The 20,767-nt window shown below is 45.7% G+C and overlaps 1 protein-coding gene across 1 annotated transcript in view; it reads right to left on the reverse strand.

Moving 5' to 3' along the window:
- Positions 1 to 20,767, reverse strand: part of LOC137367180 (dynein axonemal heavy chain 8-like) — a 2,531,605-nt gene that overhangs the window by 1,397,460 nt on the left and 1,113,378 nt on the right. Inside the window, exon 111 of the mRNA XM_068028616.1 lies at positions 18,343 to 18,445. Coding sequence (XP_067884717.1) covers positions 18,343 to 18,445 — 103 coding nt within the window. The remainder of the gene's footprint in view (positions 1 to 18,342; positions 18,446 to 20,767) is intronic.

Below are 20,767 nucleotides of genomic sequence, written 5' to 3' on the forward strand. Positions count from 1 at the left end.
CAACCTATCCAGCCTGGAGAGGTCCCATCTCACCCAGAGCCTGTCCCAATATCCCAGGAATCTAAAGCCCTCCCTCCTGCAGCAACTTTCCAGCCACGCATTCATCTGTCTTATCCTTTTATATCTATACTCACTTGCACGTGGCACTGGGAGTAATCCGGAAATTACTACTTTTGAGGTCCAGCTTGCTAATTTCTTATCTACCTCCCTAATTTCTGATTTCAGGACCACATCCCTCTTTCTACCTGTGTCGTTAGTTCCGATGTGGACCAAGACGGCTGTCTGTTCACCCTCCCCATTTAGGATGCTGTGCAGCCACTCAGTGACATCCTTGACCCTGGCACCAGGGAGGTAACACACCATCCTGGATTCACATCTGTGGCCACAGAAACATCTATCTGTTAATCTGACTATTGAATCACCTATCACTATGGCTCTTCCAGTCTTCCCTGAACCTCACTGTGCAGCTGAACCATCCGTGGTGCCATGGACTTGGCTGCACTCCCCAGGTGAAGCATCACTTTCCTCAGAATTCAGAACTGAATACTCATTGGAGAGTAAGATGCACTCAGGGGTCTCCTGCACTACCTGCCTGATTATTTTTGACTGCCTGGTGATCACCCATTCCCTCTCTCTCTGCATACATTTAAGCTGTGGGGTGACCACATCTATAAACATGCTATTCACATAGCTCTCATTCTCACAAATGCACCGCAGTGTCGCCAGCTGCTGCTCAAGTTCCAAAATCCGGAGCTCACGCTGCTGCAATTGATAACACTTCCTGCACAAATGATTATCCAGGATACGGGAAGCATCCTGGAGCTCCCACATAGCACAGGAGGTGCACTGTCGAGGCTGAGGCACACCTGCCATTCCTTTATTTAGTAGTTGACTCTTTGCTACTGCGAAGAAAAACTTTACCATTACTACAACACCTGAGAATTATTAATGAAACCTTACTAGTTCTGATAAATCCTATTAAACTCAATATAGTTCACTACCTAAAATAAACCTTACTCAAGAAAATACTCACCAGCGACTCACTAGTTCCTTGCTATTAATACTTAATTTTTATGCTTTTTTTAGTCTGCCAGTTGTTGAGATGCTATAACCCAGCTATTCACACATGCACCCGAACAGCAGTGTACTAACCTGGCTATTTACTGATACTCCTGAACAGCAGTTACTCACCAACCAATCACCTTGCAGCTTTCCTGTGATGTCACGGCTCAGTTTGTTTCCAAACTCCGGCATGCCTGGACTCCTGTCTGCTCTCGCTGTTTCCCGCTCTCTGAGTGAACTCTCTCTCTCTCTCCCAGTCTCTTTATGCTCTGCTCCGCTCTCGCTGTTTCCTGCTCTCAAAGTGAACTCTCACTCTCTCTCTCTCTCCCAGGCTCTTTATGCTCCTCTCTTCTCTCCCTATTGCCTGCTCTCTGAGTGAGCTCCCTCAAACTTAGGGAGGGCTTGCACCAATATTAAGAGCTCTCCACTGGGTCCAGAGCTGGAGTTCACTGCTGCTTTCTGTTTCCTGTCACTCAACCAACTCTGCATCCATGCTGCCATTGACCTTTTATTCAATGGGCTTCAACTTTGCTGGCAAGCCTATTATGTGGCATTTTATCAAACACCATTTGTAAGTTCATAAACTGCATTATCTTCATCGACCCTCTCTGCACCTCATCGAAAAACGCAATCAAGTTAGTTAAACACAATTTGCCTTCAAAAAATCTATGCTGATTTTCATTGATTAATCCACATTTAACCAAGTGACTTAATTTTGTCCAGGATTATCATCTCCAAAAGATTTCCCACCACTGAGGTTAAACGGACTGGCCTGTAGTTTCTGGGATTATCCTTACAGCCTTTTTTGACAGAGGGTATAGCATTGCAATTCTCCAGTCCTCCGGCACTACCGCTGTATTGAAGAAGGATTAGAAGATTTGGGCCAGTATCTCTGCAATTTCTACCCTTACTTCCACTCACCTAGACTTTTTGCAGCGGCGACAGGGAGAGCGAGGTGGCAGCTGGGGAAGTGAGTTTAAAACTTATATAAACTTACCTTTTTGTTTTGGCAGTTTCTTTTTGCAGCGGCGACAGGGAGAGCCAGGTGGCAGCTGGGTAAGTGAGTCCTATATATTTGGGCTGCGGCTGAACCCGAGACATTACACCTGTAGTGTCTCCCACCCGCTCTCCTCTAACCGAAAAAAAAGGACTCGGTGGTGTGCAGATAAGGTAAGGTTTTTTCTATTTATTTTTTTCCGTGTGATTGGTAAAAACTTTTCGTTCCTTTTTCATTTATCTAAGTTAAGACTAAGTTAAGCTTAAGATTAAAAATGGCAGGAGATCTCAGACCCGTGTTATGCTCCTCTTGCTCAATGTGGGAGCTCAGGGACACGGCTGATGTCCCTGACTCTTTCACGTGCTGGAAGTGTGTCCAGCTGCAGCTCTTGTTAGACCGCATGACGGCTCTGGAGCTGCGGATGGACTCACTTTGGAGCATCCGCGATGCTGAGGAGGTCGTGGATAGCACGTTTAGCGAATTGGTCACACCGCAGATTAGGATTGCTGAGGGAGAAAGGGAATGGGTGACCAAAAGGCAGAGAAAGAGCAGGAAGGCAGCACAGGTGTCCCCTGCGGTCATCTCCCTCCAAAACAGGTATACCGTTTTGGATACTGTTGAGGGAGATGGCTCACCAGGGGAAGGCAGCAGTAGCCAGGTTCATGGCACCGTGGCTGGCTCTGCTGTTTGGAAGGGTGGGAAAAAGAGTGGAAGGGCTATTGTCATCGGGGATTCGATTGTGAGGGGAGTAGACAGGCGGTTCTGTGGTCGTAAATGAGACTCCCGAATGGTATGTTGCCTCCCAGGTGCACAGGTCAGGGATGTCTCAGATCGGCTGCAGAACATTCTGAAAGGGGAGGGTGAACAGCCAGTTGTCGTTGTGCACATAGGCACCAATGATATAGGTAAAAAACGGGATGAGGTCCTACAAGCAGAATTTAGGGAGTTAGGAGCCAAGTTAAAAAGTAGAACCTCAGAGGTAGTAATCTCAGGATTGCTACCAGTGCCACGTGATAGTCAGAATAGAAATGAAAGAATAGTCAGGATGAATGCGTGGCTTGAGAGATGGTGCAGGAGGGAGGGGTTCAGATTTTTGGGACATTGGGACCGGTTCTGGGAGAGGTGGGACTATTACAAATTGGACGGTCTACACCTGGGCCGGACTGGAACTAATGTCCTTGGGGGTGCTTTTGCTAACGCTGTTGGGGAGGGTTTAAACTAATGTCGCAGGGGGATGGGAAGCAAATGAGGAGGTCAGTGGACAGTAAGGAGGTAGTAACTAAAGCCTGTAAGGAACTAGATAATGAAGTCAGCGTGACTAAGGGAAAGAGTAGGCAGGGAGCAGATGATGAACGCAAAGGGACTGGTGGTCTGAAGTGCATTTGTTTTAATGCAAGAAGTGTAGTAGGTAAGGCAGATGAACTTAGGGCTTGGATCAGTACCTGGGAGTATGATGTTATTGCAATGACTGAGACTTGGTTGAGGGAAGGGCATGATTGGCAACTAAATATCCCAGGATATCGATGCTTCAGGCAGGATAGAGAGAGAGGTAAAAGGGGTGGAGGAGTTGCATTACTGGTCAAAGAGGATATCACAGCTGTGCTGAAGGAGGGCACTATGGAGGACTCGAGCAGTGAGGCAATATGGGCAGAACTCAGAAATAGGAAGGGTGCGGTAACAATGTTGGGGCTGTACTACAGGCCTCCCAACAGCGAGCGTGAGATAGAGGTACAAATATGTAAACAGATTATGGAAAGATGTAGGAGCAACAGGGTGGTGGTGATAGGAGATTTTAATTTTCCTAACATTGACTGGGATTCACTTAGTGTTAGAGGTCAAGATGGAGCAGAATTTGTAAGGAGCATCCAGGAGGGTTTTCTAGAGCAGTATGTAAATAGTCCAACTCGGGAAGGGGCCAGACTGGACCTGGTGTTAGGGAATGAGCCCGGCCAGGTGGTTGAAGTTTCAGTAGGGGACTACTTTGGGAATAGTGATCACAATTCCGTAAATTTTAGAATACTCATGGACAAAGACGAGAGTGGTCCGAAAGGAAGAGTGCTACATTGGGGGAAGGGCAACTATACCAAAATTCGGCAGGAGCTGGGGAATGTAGATTGGGAGCAGCTGTTTGAAGGTAAATCCACATTTGATACGTGGGAGGCTTTTAAAGAGAGGTTGGTTAGCGTGCAGGAGAGACATGTTCCTGTGAAAATGAGGGATATAAATGGCAAGATTAGGGAACCATGGATGACAGGTGAAATTGTGAGACTAGCTAACAGGAAAAAGGAAGCAGACATAAGGTCTAGGAGGGTGATGAAAGACGAAACTTTGAAAGAATATCGGGAATGTAGGACCAATATGAAACGAGGAATTAAGAGGGCTAAAAGGTGTCATGAAATATCTTTAGCAAACATGGTTAAGGAAAATCCCAAAGCCTTTTATTCATATATAAGGAGCAAGAGGGTAACTAGAGAAAGGATTGGCCCACTCAAGGACAAAGGAGGAAAGTTATGCGAGGAGTCAGAGAAAATGGGTGAGATTCTAAACGAGTACTTTGCATCGGTATTCACCGAGGAGAGGGACATGACGGATGTTGAGGTTGGGGACAGATGTTTGATTACTCTCGGTCAAGTCGGCATAAGGAGGGAGGAAGTGTTGGGTATTCCAAAAGGCATTAAGGTGGACAAGTCCCCAGGTCCGGATGGGATCTATCCCAGGTTACTGAGGGAAGTGAGAGAGGAAATAGCTGGGGCCTTAACAGATATCTTTGCAGCATCCTTAAACATGGGTGAGGTCCCGGAGGACTGGAGAATTGCTAATGTTGTCCCCTTGTTTAAGAAGGGTAGCAGGGATAATCCAGGTAATTATAGACCGGTGAGCCTGACGTCAGTGGTAGGGAAGTTGCTGGAGAAGATACTGAGGGATAGGATCTATTCCCATTTGGAAGAAAATGGGCTTATCAGTGATAGGCAACATGGTTTTGTGCAGGGAAGGTCATGTCTTACCAACTTAATAGAATTCTTTGAGGAAGTGACAAAGTTGATTGATGAGGGAAGGGCTGTAGATGTCATATACATGGACTTCAGTCAGGCATTTTATAAGGTTCCCCATGGTCGGCTGATGGAGAAAGTGAAGTCGCATGGGGTCCAGGGTGTACTATCTAGATGGATAAAGAACTGGCTGGGCAACAGGAGACAGAGAGTAGCAGTGGAAGGGAGTTTCTCAAAATGGAGATGTGTGACCAGTGGTGTTCCACAGGGATCTGTGCTGGAACCACTGTTGTTTGTGATATACATAAATGATTTGGAGGAAAGTATAGGTGGTCTGATTAGCAAGTTTGCAGACGACACTAAGATTGGTGGAGTAGCAGATAGTGAAGGGGACTGTCAGAGAATACAGCAGAATATAGATAGATTGGAGAGTTGGGCAGAGAAATGGCAGATGGAGTTCAATCAGGGCAAATGCGAGGTGAAGCATTTTGGAAGATCCAATTCAAGAGTGAACGATACAGTAAATGGAAAAGTCCTGGGGAAAATTGATGTACAGAGAGATTTGGGTGTTCAGGTCCATTGTTCCCTGAAGGTGGCAACGCAGGTCAATAGAGTGGCCAAGAAGGCATACGGCATGCTTTCCTTCATCGGACGGGGTATTGAGTACAAGAGTTGGCAGGTCATGGTACAGTTGTATAAGACTTTGGTTCGGCCACATTTGGAATACTGCGTGCAGTTCTGGTCGCCACATTACCAAAAGGATGTGGATGCTTTGGAGAGGATGCAGAGGAGGTTCACCAGGATGTTGCCTGGTATGGAGGGCGCTAGCTATGAAGAGAGGTTGAGTAGAATAGGATTATTTTCATTAGAAAGACAGAGGTTGAGGGGGGACCTGATTCAGGTGTCCAAAATCATGAGAGGTTCTCGACAGGGTGGAGAGCAAGAAGCTTTTTCCCAGAGTGGGGGATTCAATTACTCGGGGTCACGAGTCCAAAGTGAGAGGGAAAATTTTAGGGGGGATATGCGTGGAAAGTTCTTTACGCAGAGGGTGGTGGGTGCCTGGAACGCGTTGCCAGCGGAGGTGGCAGACGCGGGCACGATAGCGTCTTTTAAGATGTATCTAGACAGATACATGAATGGGCAGGAAGCAAAGAGATACAGACCCTTAGAAAATAGGCGACATGTTTAGATAGAGGATCTGGATCGGCGCAGGCTTGGAGGGCCAAAGGGCCTGTTCCTGTGCTGTAATTTTCGTTGTTCTTTGTTCTACCTGGAATACTGGAGTAATGCATAGGTTTACCAGAACAATACCTGGACTCCAAGGGTTAACTTATGAGGAAAGATTACACAAACTAAGGTTGTATTCCCTGGAATTTATAAGGTTAAGGAGTGATCTGATCAAAGTTTTCAAGATTTTAAGGATTTTCCAAAATTCCCTCGATTTGGCGAAGGTTCAATTAGGTTGGAAAATAGCCAATGTAACTCCTTTATTCAAAAAGGGAGGGAGACAGAAAGAAAGAAACGAACAGCCAGTTAGCTTAACATCTGTCTCAGGGAAAATGTTTTAAGTTTTAGTTTAGTTCAGAGATACAGCACTGAAACAGGCCCTTCGGCCCACCGAGTCTGTGCCAACCATCAACCACCCATTTATACTAATCCTGCACTAATTCCATATTCCTACCACATCCTCACCTGTCCCTATATTCCCCTACCACCTGCCTATACTAGGGGCAATTTATAATGGCCAATTAACCTATCAACCTGCAAGTCTTTTGGTATGTGGGAGGAAACCAGAGCACCCGGAGGAAACCCACGCAGACACAGGGAGAACTTGCAAACTCCACACAGGCAGTACCCAGAATTGAACCCACGTCGCTGGAGCTGTGAGGCTGCGGTGCTAACCACTGCGCCACTGTGCTGCCCAAATGTCGGAAGCTGTTATTAAAGACATTATAGCAGAGCACTTAGAAAAATTCAAGGTAATCAGGCAGAGTTTTGTGAAAGGGAAATCATGTTGAACCAATTTATTGGGGTTATAGATAGATAGATAGAACATTACAGCGCAGTACAGGCCCTTCAGCCCTCGATGTTGCGCCGACCTGTGAAACCATCTGACCTACACTATTCCATTTTCATCCATATGTCTATCCAATGACCACTTAAATGCCCTTAAAGTTGGCGAGTCTACTACTGTTGCAGGCAGGGCGTTCCACGCCCCTACTACTCTCTGTGTAATGAAACTACCTCTGACATCTGTCCTATATCTATCACCCCTCAACTTAAAGCTATGTCCCCTCGTGTTTGCCATCACCATCCGAGGAAAAAGGCTCTCACTATCCACCCTGTCCAGCCCTCTAATTATCTTATTTGTCTCTATTAAGTCACCTCTTCTCCTCCTTCTCTCTAACGAAAACAACCTCAAGTCCCTCAGCCTTTCCTCGTAAGACCTTCCCTCCATACCAGGCAACATCCTAGTAAATCTCCTCTGCACTTTTTCCAAAGCTTCCACATCCTTCCTAGAATGCGGTGACCAGAACTGCACGCAATACTCCAGGTGCGGTCTCACCAGAGTTTTGTACAGCTGCAGCATGACCTCGTGGCTCCTAAACTCGATCCCCCTACTAATAAAAGCTAACACACCATATGCCTTCTTAACAGCTCTATTAACCTGGGTGGCAACTTTCAGGGATTTATGTACCTGGACACCAAGATCTCTCTGCTCATCTACACTACCAAGAATCTTCCCATTAGCCCAGTATTCTGCAATCCTGTTACTCCTTCCGAAGTGAATCACCTCACACTTTTCCGCATTAAACTCCATTTGCCATCTCTCAGCCCAGCTCTGCAGCCTATCTATGTCCCTCTGTAACCTACAACATCCTTCGGCACTATCCACAACTCCACCGACCTTCGTGTCATCCGCAAATTTACTAACCCACCCTTCTACACCCTCATCCAGGTCATTTATAAAAATGACAAACAGCAGTGGCCCCAAAACAGAACCTTGCGGTACACCACTAGTAACTAAACTCCAGGATGAACATTTGCCATCAACCACCACCCTCTGTCTTCTTTCAGCTAGCCAATTTCTGATCCAAAGCACTAATTCACCTTCAATCCCATACTTCTGTATTTTCTGCAATAGCCTACCGTGGGGAACCTTATCAAACGCCTTACTGAAATCCATATAGACCACATCCACGGCTTTACCTTCATCCACCTGTTTGGTCACCTTGTCAAAAAACTCAATAAGGTTTGTGAGGCACGACCTACCCTTCACAAAACCGTGCTGACTATCTCTAATGAACTTATTCTTTTCAAGATGATTATAAATCCTATCTCTTATAACCTTTTCCAACATTTTACCCACAACCGAAGTAAGGCTCACAGGTCTATAATTACCAGGGCTGTCTCTACTCCCCTTCTTGAACAAGGGGACAACATTTGCTATCCTCCAGTCTTCCGGCACTAATCCTGTCGACAATGACGACATAAAAATCAAGGACAAAGGCTCTGCAATCTCCTCCCTGGCTTCCCAGAGAATCCTAGGATAAATCCCATCTGGCCCAGGGGACTTATCTATTTTCACACTTTCCAAAATTGCTAACACCTCCTCCTTGTGAACCTCAATCCCATCTAGCCTAGTAGTCTGTATCTCAGTATTCTCCTCGACAACATTTTCTTTCTCCACTGTAAATATTGACGAAAAATATTCATTTAACGCTTCCCCTATCTCCTCCGATTCCACACACAACTTCCCACTACTATCCTTGATTGGCCCTAACCTATCTCCAGTCATTCTTTTATTCCTGATATACCTATAGAAAGCCTTAGGGTTTTCTTTGATACTATCCGCCAATGACTTCTCGTGTCCTCTCCTTGCTCTTCTTATCTCTCCCTTTAGATCCTTCCTGGCTAGCTTGTAGCTCTCAAGCGCCCTAACTGAGCCTTCACGTCTCATCCTAACATAAGCCTTCTTCTTCCTCTTGACAAGCGCTTCAACTTCTTTAGTAAACTACGGCTCCCTCGCTCGACAACTTCCACCCTGCCTGACAGGTACATACTTATCAAGGACACGCAGTAGCTGCTCCTTGAATAAGCTCCACATTTCGATTGTGCCCATCCCCTGCAGTTTCCTTCCCCATCCTACGCATCCTAAATCTTGCCTAATCGCATCATAATTTCCTTTCCCCCAGCTATAATTCTTGCCCTGCTGTTTATGCCTGTCCCTGCCCATCGCTAAGGTAAACCTAACCGAATTGTGATCACTATCACCAAAGTGCTCACCAACTTCTAAATCTAACACCTGGCCGGGTTCATTACCCAGTACCAAATCCAATGTGGCATCGCCCCTGGTTGGCCTGTCTACATACTGTGTCAGAAAACCCTCCTGCACACACTGGACAAAAACAGAACCATCTAAAGTACTCGAACTATAGTATTTCCAGTCAATATTTGGAAAGTTAAAGTCCCCCATAACCACTACCCTGTTACTCTCGCTCCTGTCAAGAATCATCTTTGCTATCCTTTCCTCTACATCTCTGGAACTATTTGGAGGTCTATAGAAAACTCCCAACAGGGTGACCTCTCCTCTCCTGTTTCTAACCTCGGCCCATACTACCTCAGTAGACGAGTCCTCAAACGTCCTTTCTGCCGCTGTCATACTGTCCTTGATTAACAATGCCACACCCCCCCCTCTTTTACCCTCTTCTCTGTTCTTAGTGAAACATCTAAATCCCGGAACCCGCAACATCCATTCCTGTCCCTGCTCTACCCATGTCTCTGAAATGGCCACAACATCGAGATCCCAGGTACCAACCCATGCTGCAAGCTCACCCACCTTATTCCGGATGCTCCTGGCGTTGAAGTAGACACATTTTAAACCAAGCTCTTGCTTGCCAGTGCCCTCTTGTGTCCTTATAACCTTATCTCTGCCCTCACTACTCTCAACATCCTGCACACTGGAACTACAATTTAGGTTCCCACCCCCCTGCTGAATTAGTTTAAACCCCCCCGAAGAGCACTAGCAAATCTCCCCCCCAGGATATTGGTACCCCTCTGGTTCAGGTGAAGACCATCCTGTTTGTAGAGGTCCCACCTACCCCAGAAAGAGCCCCAATTATCCAGGAAACCAAAACCCTCCCTCCTACACCGTCCCTGCAGCCACGTGTTCAACTCCTCTCTCACCCTATTCCTCAATTCGCTAGCACGTGGCACGGGCAACAACCCAGAGATAACAACTCTGTTTGTTCTCGCTCTAAGCTTCCACCCTAGCTCCCTGAATTTCTGCCTTAAATCCCCATCTGTCTTCCTACCTATGTCGTTGGTGCCTATGTGTACCACGACATGGGGCTGCTCCCCCTCCCCCTTGAGGATCCCAAAAACACGATCCGAGACATCACGTACCCTGGCACCTGGGAGGCAACACACCAACCGTGAGTCTCTCTCGTTCCCACAAAACCTCCTATCTGTTCCCCTAACTATGGAGTCCCCAATGACTAATGCTCTGCTCCTCTTACCCCTTCCCTTCTGAGCAACAGGGACAGACTCTGTGCCAGAGACCTGTATCCCATTGCCTACCCCTGGTAAGTCGTCTCCCCCAACAGTATCCAAAACGGTATACCTGTTGTTGAGGGAAACGGCCACAGGGGATCCCTGCACTGCCTGCTGGTTCCCTCTCCTTCCCCTGATGGTAACCCATCAACCTTCTTCTTTTACCTGAGGTGTGACTGCCTCCCGATAACTCCTGTCAATAATCCCCTCCGCCTCCCGAATGATCCGAAGTTCCTCCAGCTCCAGCTCCAGTTCCCTAACGCGGTCCTCGAGGAGCTGGAGCTGGGTGCACTTCCTGCAGATGCAGTCAGCAGGGACACCCTTGGCGACCCTTACCTCCCACATTCTGCAGGAGGAACATTCAACTGCCTTAACCATCATTCGCACTGTGTGCCGTGGATAAAGGGGAACTGGTGTATGTATTGTACTTAGATTTCCAGAAGGCATTTGATAAGGTGCCACATCAAAGGTTATTGAGGAAAATAAAAGCTCATGGTGTAGGGGGTAACATTTTGGCATGGGTAGAAGATTGGCTAGCTAACAGGAAACAGAGAGAAGGCATAAATGGGTCATTTTCTGGTTGGCAAGATGTAATGATTGGTGTGCCACAGGGATCAGTGCTGGGGCCTCAACTTTTTTAATTTATGTAAATGACTTAGATGAATGGCAAAGATATGGCAAATGGGGTATCATGTCGGAAAATGTGAAAATTGTCCATTTTGACAGGACGAATAAAAAAGCATATTCTCTAAATGGCGAGAGATTGCACAGCTCTGAGATGCAGAGGGATCTGAGTGACCCAGTGCATGAATTGCAAAAGGTTAGTATGTAGGTACAGCAAGAAATTAGAAAAGCTAATAAAATGTTATCATTTATTGCGAGGGGAATTGAATACAAAATTAGGGAGCTCATACTTCAGCGAAACAGGGCATTGGTGAGACAACATCTGGAGTACTGTGTGCAGTATTGGTTTCCTTATTTAAGGAAGGATGTAAATGCGTTGGAAGCAGTTCAGAGAAGGTTTACTAGACTAATACCTGGAATGGACGGGTTGACTTCTGAGGAAAGGCTGTACAGGCTAGGCTTGTATCTGCTGGAGTTTAGAAGAGGAAGAGGCAACTTGATTGAAACATATAAGAAACATCGAACAATATAGATGGGCTGGTAAGATGGGTGGAGCAGTGGCAAATGGAAATTAATCCTGAGTAGTGTGAGGTGATGCATTTTGGGAGGACTAACAAGGCAAGGGAATTACAATGGATGGTAGGACCTTAGGAAGTACAGAGAGTCAGAGGGACTTTGGTGTACTTGTCCATCGATCACTGAAGGCAGCAGCGCAGGTAGGTAAGGTGGTCAGGAAGGCATATGGGATACTTGCCTTTATTAGCCAAGGCACAGAATATAAGAGCAGGGAGGTTATGATGGAGCGGTATAAAATGCTAGTTAGGCCACAGCTGGAGTGCTGTGTCCAGTCCTGGTCACCACACTGTCGGAAGGACGTGATTGCACTGGAGAGGGTGCAGAGGAGGTTCACCAGGATGTTGCCTGGGCTGCAGCATTTCAGCTATGAAGAGAGACTGGATAGACTAGGTTGTTTTCCTTAGAGCAGAGAAGGCTGAGGGGGGACCTGATTGAGGTATACAAAATTATGAGGGGCTTTGTTAGGATAGATGGGAAGAAACTTTTTCCCTTAGCGGAGGGATCAATAACCAGGGGGCATAGATTTAAGGTAAGCAGCAGGAGGTTCAGAGGGGATTTGAGGAAAAATATTTTCACCCAGAAGGTGGTTGGAATCTAGAACACACTACCTGAAGGGATGGTATGGGCAGGAACAAAGAACAAAGAACAGTGCAGCACAGGAACAGGCCATTCGGCCCTCCAAGCCTGCTCTGATCTTGATGCCTGTCTAAACTAACACCTTCTGCACTTCCGGGGCCCATATCCCTCTATTCCCTACCTCTTCATATGTTTGTCAAGATGTCTCTTAAACGTCGCTATCGTATCTGCTTCCACCACCTCCCCTGGCAGCAAGTTCCAGGCACTCACCACCCTCTGCGTAAAGAACTTGCCTCGCACATCCCCTCTAAACTTTGCCTCTTGGACCTTAAACCTATGTCCCCTAGTAACTGACTCGACCACCCTGGGAAAAAGCTTCTGACTATCCACTCTGTCCATGCCGCTCATAACTTTGGAAACCTCTATCATGTCACCCCTCCACCTCCGTCGTTCCAGTGAAAACAATCCGAATTTTTCCAACCTCTCCTCATGGCTAATGCCCTCCAGACCAGGCAACATCCTGGTAAACCTCTTCTGTACCCTCTCCAAAGCCTCCACGTCCTTCTGGTAGTGTGGCGACCAGACATGCACACAATATTCTAAGTGTGGCCTAACTAAGGTTCTGTACAGCTGCAACATGACTTGCCAATTTTTATACTCTATGCCCCGACCGATGAAGGCAAGCATGCCGTATGCCTTCTTGACTACCTTATCCACCTGTGTTGCTACTTTCAGTGACCTGTGGACCTGTACGCCCAGAACTCTCTGCCTGTCAATACTACAAAAGGTTCTGCCATTTACTGTATACTTCCCACCTGCATTAGACCTTCCAAAATGCATTACCTCACATTTGTCCGGATTAAACTCCATCTGCCATTTCTCCGCCCAAGTCTCCAACCGATCTATATCCTGCTGTATCCTCTGACAATCCTCATCATTATCCGCAACTCCACCAACCTTTGTGTCGTCCGCAAACTTACTAACCCTCAAAAGATTTAAGAAGTATTAAGATAGAAGCACAGAAAGATAGAAAATAGGAGCAGGAGTAGGCCATCGGCCCTTCGAGCCTGCTCTGCCATTCATTATGATCATGGCTGATCATCCAAATCAACAGCCTGTTCCCGCTTTCTTTGATTTGATCCCTTTAGACCCAAGAGCTATATCTAACTCCTTCTTGAAAACATACAATGTTTTGGCCTCAACTGCTTTCTGTGGTAGTGGATTCCACAGCCTCACCACTCTCTGGGTGAAGAAAATTCTTCTCATCTCAGTCCTGAAACATTTACCCCGTATCTTTAGACTATGACCCCTGGTTCTGGACTCCCCCACCATCGGAAACATCCTTCCTGCATCTACCCTGTCAAGTCCTGTTAGAATTTTATAGCTTTCTATGAGATCCCCCCTCACTCTTCTGAACTCTAGTGGATATAATCCTAACTGATTCAATCTCTCCTCATACGTCAGTCCCACCATCCCAGGAATCAGTCTGGTAAACCTTCACTGCACTCACTCTATAGCAAGAACATCCTTCCTCAGATAAGGAGACCAAAACTGCACACAATATTCCAGGTGTGGCCTCACCAAGGCCCTGCATAATTACAGCAAGCCATCCCTGCTCCTGTACTCGAATCCTCTCGCTATGAAGGCCAACATACCATTTGCCTTTTTTACCGCCTATTGCACCTGCATGCTTGCCTTCAGCTACGCGAGTAAGTGAAGACCCAGATCTCGCTGCATCTTCCCCTCTCTCAGTTTATCGCTGTTCAGATAATAATCTGTCTCCTCGTTTTTGCTACCAAAGTGGATAACCTCACATTTATCCACATTATACAGCACCTGCCATGCAGTAGTCCACTCACTCAACTTGTCCAAAGCACCCTGAAGCCTCTCTGCATCCTCCTCACAATTCACCCTCTCACCCAGTTTTGTCCTCTGCAAATTTGGAGATATTACATTTAGTTCCCTCATCTAAATCATTAATGTATATTGTTAATAGCTGGGGTCCTAGCACCGATCCCTGCGGTATCCCACTAGTCACTGCCTGCCATTCGGAAAAAGACCCATTTATCCCTACTCTTTGTTTCCTGTCCGCCAACCAATTTTCTATCCATCGCAGTACACTACCCCCTATCCTATGCGCTTTAATTTACATGCTAATCTCTTATGTGGGACTTTGTCGAAAGCCTTCTGAAAGTCCAAATAAACCACATCCACTGGCTCCCCCTCATCAACTCCACCAGTTACATCCTCGAAGAATTCTAGTAGATTTTGTCAAGCATGATTTCCCTTTCATAAATCCATGCTGACTCTACCCGATTCTACCACTGTTCTTTAAGTGCTCTGCTCTAAAATCTTTGATAATGGACTCTAGAATTTTCCCCACGACCGACGTCAGGCTGACTGGTCTATAATTCCCTGCTTTCTCTCTACCTCCCGTTTAAATAGTGGGGTTACATTGGCTACCCTCCAATCTGTAGGAACTGGTCCAGAGTCTATAGAATCTTGGAAGATGACCACCAATGCATCTACTATTTCTAGGGTCACTTCCTTAAGTACTCGAGGATGCATACCATCAGGCTCTAGGGATTTATCGGCTTTCCATCCCATCAATTTCCCCAACACCATTTCTCTACTAATACTGATTTCCTTCAGTTCCTCTCTCACTAAGCCCTGTGATCCCCACCATTTCTAGTCTGATATTTGTGTCCTCCTTTGTGAAGACTGAACCAAAGTATGCATTTAGTTGGTCAGCCATTTCTTTAATCCCCATAATAAATTCCCCTGTTTCTGACTGTAAGGGACCTACATTTGTCTTCACCAATCTTTTTCTCTTCACTTACCTATAGAAACATTTACAATCAGTTTTTATGTGCCCCACAAGCTTGCTCTCGTACTCTATTTTACCCTTCATAATCAATCCCATGGTCATCCTTTGCTTTTCTAAACTGCTCCCAATTCTCAGGTCTATTGTTTTTCCTTGCAAATTTATATGCCTCTTCCTTGGATCTAATGCTATCTCTAATTTCCCTTGTAAGCCATGGTTTGGCTACCTTTCCCATTTTCCTTTTGCGCCAGACAGAGATAAACAATTGTTGCAGTTCATCCATGCGCTCTTTAAATGTTTGCCATTGCCTATCCACTGTCATCCCTTTAAGTAACGTTTCCCAATCCGTCATGGCCAACTCGCGCCTCATACCTTCGTAGTTTCCTTTACTAAGATTCAAGACCCTTGTCTCAGAATCAACTACGTCACTCTCCATCTTGATGAAGAATTCTATCATATTATGGTCACTCGTCCCCAAGGGGTCTCACACCACTAGATTGTCAATTATTCCTCTCTCATTACACAATACCCAGTCTAGGATGGCCTGTTCTCTCGTTGGTTCCTCAACGTATTGGTCCAGAAAACCATTCTGTATACACTCCAAAAATTCCTCCTCTATGGTATTGTGACTAATTTGATTTGCCCAATCTATATGCAGATTAAACTCACCCATAATTACAGATGTTGCTTTATCGCATGCATCTCTAATTTCCTGTTTAATGCCATTCCCAACATCACCACTACAGTTTGGGGGTCTATATACAACCCCCACTGACGTTTTTTGTCCCTTAGTGTTTCTCAACTCTTCCCATACAGATTCCACATTATCAGAGCTAATATCCTTCCTCACTATTGCGTTAATTTCCTCTTTAACAAGCAATGCAATTCCACCGTCTTTTGGTTTTGGTCTGTCCTTCCTAACTACTGAATATCCCTGGATGTTCATTTCCCATCCCTGGTCACCTTACAGCCATGTCTCAGTAATCCCGACTATATCATACCCGTTTACATCTATTTGCACGATTAATTCATCCACTTTATTGCAAATGTTCCGCGGGTTAAGGCACAAAGCCTTAATGCTTGTCTTTTTAACATTACTTGTCCCCTTCCCACTATTTTTCACTGTGGCCCTGTTTGATACTGGCCCTTGATTTCTCGCTCTGCTACTTTTCTTATTCCCCTTACTGTCTTTTGTTCTTGTCTTTGATCCCCCCTCCTCTGACCCCTTGCAAAGGTTCCCATCCCCCTGCCATTTTAGTTTAAACCTTCCCCAGCCACTCTAGCAAATACTCCCCGAGGACATCAGTCCCGGTCCTGCCCAGGTGCAACCCGTCCTCTTTGTACTGGTCCCACCTCCCCCAGCATCGGTCCCAATGCCCCCGGAATCTAAAACCCTCCCCCTCACACCATCTCTTCAGCCACGTATTCATCCGATATATCCTGCTATTTCTACTCTAACTAGCATGTGGCACTGGTAGTAATCCTGAGATCACTGCCTTTGAGGTCCTCCTTTTCAACTTACTTCCTAGCTCCCCATATTCTGCTTTTAGGACCTCATCCTTTTATTTACCTACGTCGTTTGTCCCAATGTGTACCACGACCACTTGCTGTTTACCCTCCCCCTTCAGAATGTCCTGTAACCGCTCCGAGACATCCTTGACCCCAGCACCAGGGAGGCAACATACCATCCTGGAGTCTCTTTTGCAGCCACAGAAACGCCTATCTATTCCCCTTACAATTGAATCCCCTATAACTATTGCATTCTCACACTTTTTACTCCTCCCCTGTGCAGCAAAGCCAACTGTGGTGCAACAAATTGGGCTGTTGCTGCTTTCCCGAGAGGCCATTCCCCCAAACAGTATCCAAAGCAGTATACCTGTTTTGCAGGGGAATAGCCACAGGAGATTCCTGTACTGCCTGCCTAGTCCTCTTGCTCTGCCTGGTGGTCACCCATTCCCTTCCTGCCTGTGGAGTCTGAGCCTGCGGTGTGACCACCTCTCTATATGTGCTATGCACAGTACTTTCCGCCTCGTGGATGTTCCACAGTGTCCCCAGTTGCCGCTCCAGCTCTGAAACCCGAGCTTCCAGGAGCTGCAGCTGGACACATTTCCTGCACACATGCTGGTCCCGAACACTGGAAATGTTCCCGGCTTCCGACTTGGAGCACAAGGAGCACACCACAGCTTTGAGCTCTCCTGCCATGACTTAACCCTTTAAATTAAATTAAATCTTCTGGAAGATCTTAATGTCCAATAATATCAGTTACTCTGTATCCCAGGACCAACATCCTAAGTGTCACCACTGACCAGATAGTTAAATGGACCAGCAATATAAATACTGTAATGACAAGAGGAGGTCAGAGGCTTTGTATTCGATGGTGATTAACTCATCTCCTGACTCCGCAAAGCCTTTGCACCATGTGCAAGGGCAAAGTCAAGAGAGTGATAAAATACTCTCCATTTGCCTCGAAGAGTGCACTCAAGAAGCTTGACACCATCCAGTACAAAGCAGCTCCCCATTCACTACCTTATACATTCTCTCCCTCCACCACCAGCACACCATGGTCACAGTGTGTATCAACTCGCCAAGGCTCTGCTGGCAGCACCTTCCAAGCCTGCGATCTCTACCACATAGAAGAACAAGGGCAGCAGATGCCTGGGAACACCAATACCTGCAAGTTCTGCTTCAACTCACACACCATCCTTCTTGGCAAGATATCACCATTCCTTCACCATCACTGAGTCACATTATGGAACTCCCTACCCTGACCAGCACTGTACCTACACCGCATGGTTAAAGAAAGCAGCACACCAACACTTTCTCAAAGGCAATTAGGGATAGGCAATAAATGCTGGCCTTGCCAGCAACACCCACATTTCATGAACAAAATGTTGGACAGCTCTAACAGAGACAGCACAGGCACAATAGGCCACATGGCCTCCTTCTGTGCTGTAACATTTTGTGATTCTGTGATTGCATACAGCAAATTAAATTTGCTGCTTGCTGATAGTAAAATTTGTCTGCCAGACCTTTTCCTTGGCTATCACAAAAGAGCTGCAAAGCTTACAAACAATAATTATTGCACCAACTTATTTTGTTTTGTCTTTTTTGAACACATTGTAAAAACTACTGAAACAAACCTGGATGGTATGCGAATCACTGGCTTGTCCAAGGATTTCCAGTAAAGCTGGATCAGAGACAAAGAAGAATCTAGGAAATAGCAATCTCTTCTTTTCCAAATATCTGCCAAAAATATTAATTTCAAAATATATAAACATATCTCTGAGAACATTTTGAACTCTATTTTTCTAATTCTAATATTCCTGTACTTTTTGTTTTAATTATTATGAATAGTAGAAGATCTCCAGTGGTTCATGGTGAAATATAACTCCGAAGAGTAATTGCTAAAATATGACAAAAGTTACGTGTGATGTTTATAGTAAGTGCCATACTCTACTCAAGAATATTTAATATGTTACTAGTAGATCTCCTCCGATGACCTGTGGATTTGCTTATGGTGAATCATCTCTTCTTGCAATTTTAGGTGTCAACTGTGACTCAGTGGTTGCATTTGTGTGTCTCTGTATTTGATTATGCTTCTACATAAGAACATAGGATATATGAGCAGGAGTAAGTCATCCAACCTCTAGAGGGTGCTCCATTATTCAATAAGATCATGGATGATTTTTACCTCAGCTGTACCTTCCTGCACTATCCTCACATCCCTTGATTACCTTAGTATCCAATCTATCGATTCAAGGTGCTTTTTTAATTCTTCATCAAGTGCAGTGTCCAATAATATTGATCACCATTAGTGTTTGTCTGTGTCGTTCCCATTGAGTTCTTATACTGTCTTTTGCTTTTTCCAGTCAATCTACCTTTTTCCTCTTTATATGATTTCTGTCTTAACTAATGTGTCTAGTAACCTGTCGCCTTCCTATTTCTAATGCTGTCCCAACTCACTTGCAAATACACACTTGAATTCCTCACTTTGGCTCTCCAAAGCAAAAGATTTGCAAGTGTTTGTTTGCGCAATCACAGTCTCACCTCCAAATTCAATATACTGGTCCTTATCAAAACCTTGACTGTCTCCTATCCTCGTCGTTCATCTTCGCATGGCCCTAATTTTTGCTCCCACAAGGGAAACAAGTGGCTCAAAAGGTGAAACAGAGCATATTGTAAATTTAAAAGCCTGCAGCAGCTTAAAAGAGTAGGCATCATTTGTTGCAACAGATTAAATTAATCTTCCGATCAATGGCTCAGGGCAGGGATAGAGGGAAAGGCAGTCTCAAAGCATGAGGTAACTAGTTTGTCCAATGCAGGTCAGGTGCATCTCGAGAAACAGATACAGCAGGGAAGGAGTCTGTTTGGAATGTCATAAAAGACCTTTGAGTTCTGTTTTAAGCCATGTGGAGGGAGGTGGCAGTGACAGATGCTGCTAATACTTTATCCTCCAGGATTCTGCAAGATGTTTAATGAGCTTATGAGAGTAGGTAAGGTAAACGCAGTGGACACGTAAATAGACTAGTAATTCAGAGGCCCAGACTAATGCTCAGGAGACACGAGTTCGAATCTCACCACGGCAGCTGTGGGAAATTAAATTCAATTAATTATTGCATCTCTTGCCAAAAATCTTAAATCTCTGTCTCCTTGTACCATCAGCTAATGGGAACGACTATCCTATCCAAACCTGTAATAATCTTGTACATCGCTATCAAATCTCCCCTCAATCTTATTTGCTCCAAGGAGAACAACCCTAGCTTCTCCCACCTAACCTTGTAGCTAATGTCCCTCATCCCTGGAACCATTCTGGTAAATCTCCTCCGCTCCCTTTCAAGGACTAATGTCCTTCAGGGGAGAAAATCTGCCGTCCCTTACCCGGTCTGGCCTACATGTGATTTCAGACTCACAAAATGTGGTTGACTCTTAACTGCCCTCTGAAATGGCCTAGGAAGCCACTCAGTTGTATCAAACTGCTACAGAAAAGTCAAAAAAGAATAAAACTGGACAGACCACCTGGTATCAGCCTAGGCACAGGCAACAACAAAGGCACACCCTGCCCAATCGACACTGCAAAGTCCTTGTCACTAACATCAGGGGACTTGTGCCAAAACTGGGAGAGTTGTCCCACAGACTAGTCAAGCAACAGCCTGACATTGCATACTCACTGAATCCTACATTGCAGTCAATGTCCTAGACTCCTCCATCACCATCCCTGGATATATTCTGTCCCACTGGCAGGACAGAGGTGGCGGCAGAGTGGTATATAGTCAGGAGGAAGTGGTCCTGCGAGTCCGTAACATTGACTCTGGACCGCATGAAGTCTCATGGTATCAGGCCAAGCATGGACAATCACAGAATCACAGAATGTTACAGCACAGAAGGAAACCATTCAGCCCATCGTCTCTGCACCAGCTCTCCGAATGAGCAATTCACCACTCCCCCGTGGTGCCATTCCCTGCCCTCTCTCCATAACATTGCACATTCTTCCTTTTCATATAACAATCAAATTCCTTTTTCAATTCAATTGAACCTGCCTGTACCACACTTTCAGGCAGTGCATTC

Source organism: Heterodontus francisci, chromosome 3, assembly GCF_036365525.1.
Source record: "Heterodontus francisci isolate sHetFra1 chromosome 3, sHetFra1.hap1, whole genome shotgun sequence".
In the NCBI taxonomy this organism is placed as follows: domain Eukaryota; kingdom Metazoa; phylum Chordata; class Chondrichthyes; order Heterodontiformes; family Heterodontidae; genus Heterodontus; species Heterodontus francisci.